The sequence below is a fragment of the Otolemur garnettii genome, unplaced genomic scaffold (genome assembly GCF_000181295.1).
Source record: "Otolemur garnettii isolate 467f Iridium unplaced genomic scaffold, OtoGar3 scaffold00043, whole genome shotgun sequence".
Taxonomy (NCBI): domain Eukaryota; kingdom Metazoa; phylum Chordata; class Mammalia; order Primates; family Galagidae; genus Otolemur; species Otolemur garnettii.
In genome coordinates this window covers 7,347,885-7,349,560 of record NW_003852438.1, presented here as the reverse complement: position 1 = coordinate 7,349,560, position 1,676 = coordinate 7,347,885, and the positions used below count along the sequence as shown (strand labels likewise).

The following is a 1,676-nucleotide window of genomic DNA, read 5'->3' as shown; positions in this document are numbered from 1 at the left end:
ACTGTACCCTAGAAGTGCATTAATGTACATAGTTACCGTTCAATAAAAAAAAAAAAAAGAAAAAAAAAAAGAAGGAAGGATGATGAGGGGCAGCACCTGTGGCTCAAAGGAGTAGGGCACTGGCCCCATATGCCAGAGGTGGCGGGTTCAAACCCAGCCCCGGCCAAAAAAAAAAAAAAAGGAAGGAAAGATGAAAAGGAAAAGGAGTCTTGAAGTCAGAAATAAAGGGAGACTTGGATTGATGCCTCACTGTGGAAGATGTAGGGGTCCTGTCCATAGCAGGTTCCACACCTGCTCTGCAGGACACCTTCTTCCAGGACCACCTCCCCCACACCACCACCACCTGGCAACAGTCCCATCTCACCTTGAGGCGTGTCTGGATCCTCTTTTGTACCCTGGGGGCTTGGGGAACTTCAGGCTTGGTCTTTGTAGGGTAGACTTCCTCAAACACAGTGAAGGGGACACAGGGGCCAGCTTGCCTAAGCCCCCAGGCTGGGCTAACTTGCCTGCCCCGGCCAGGGGGCTTAGGTGTACAGGGTGGTCCTCCATTGTCCAGCCCTTTCTGAGAGGAATTATGGAGGGACAGGGGAGCAGAGGCTACCTGCTGGCGTCCTTGTCCAGAACATTTTTGGCTCCGAGTCTTAGAGGGCTCTGAGCCAGGAGGGCTTTTTATTAATGGTGGCTGCCAACCCCAGGATCTTGCAAAAGGTTGGGTAGGGCAGCAGCTAAAGCCAGCCAGCTTAGCTAGGGCCTGAATCAAGAGCAGGCTGGCTCGCCAGGGCTCCAGCTGGGGTATCCGTGCTGATACAAACTTTAGCCCTGACTCTAGGACTTTCCACAGGTTCTTGTTTGATGGCTGGCTCAGGCCCTCTAGTGCCAGCTGTGTGTATGCCTGAGCCAAGATCTCATCCAGAAGACTTGGGACTGGAGAGTGAGGTGTTTTATGATTCAGGGAAGCTTGGACACCTCGGGTAAGGCGCTTAGTGGCTGCAGGGCAACCCTTCAGCACAACCTGCAGCAGATCCAGACCTTGGGCCTGATGGCCCTTGGCCAGACTCACCCCTGCTGTGACCAGCACCCAGCGCAGACAGACTGCTGAGAGGACAGGGCTGGCACAGAGCAAGCAGTCACAAGTGGGTGAATGGGACAAGAAGCTGGGCCTGGGCTGGGGCTTGGTTTTCAAGACTGGGGATGAGTTTGTAGAAGGTGCTATAGGGCCAGGCTCCTTGGCCACAGTGGCTACCAGCTCCAGAGCAGGGCCTCGTAGGAAGAGCTCCTCCTCTGAGAGCTGTGATAGACTGGGGACCTGGGCCTGCTGCTTCCCCTTCTGCAGGTTGACCTTCTTCACAGAATGTGGGTGCTGGGCCACTTCACCAAACTCTGAGGAGAGGGTAGAACAAGAATTACAAAACTGACAGCGCCCATTGCTCAGTCAGCAGGGCACTGGCCACATACACCTAGGGTGGTAGGTTCGAGCCCCACCCAGGCCTGCTAAGCAACAACTGCAACCAAAAAATAACCAGGCATTGTGACAAGCACCTGTAGTCCCAGCTACTTGGCAGGCTGAGGCAAGAGAATCGCCTAAGCCCAAGAGCTGGAGGTTGCTTGAGCTCTGATGCCACGGCATTCTACCCAGGGCAAAAGCTTGAGACTCTGTCTCATAAAAAAAAAAAAAA

At 53.9% G+C, this 1,676-nt stretch overlaps 1 protein-coding gene across 1 annotated transcript in view; it reads right to left on the bottom strand.

Moving 5' to 3' along the window:
* ESPL1 (extra spindle pole bodies like 1, separase) overlaps positions 1 to 1,676 on the bottom strand; it is a 27,671-nt gene that overhangs the window by 6,545 nt on the left and 19,450 nt on the right. The window contains exon 18 of the mRNA XM_012805529.2: positions 365 to 1,380. Within this exon, the coding sequence (XP_012660983.1) occupies positions 365 to 1,380 (1,016 nt within the window). The remainder of the gene's footprint in view (positions 1 to 364; positions 1,381 to 1,676) is intronic.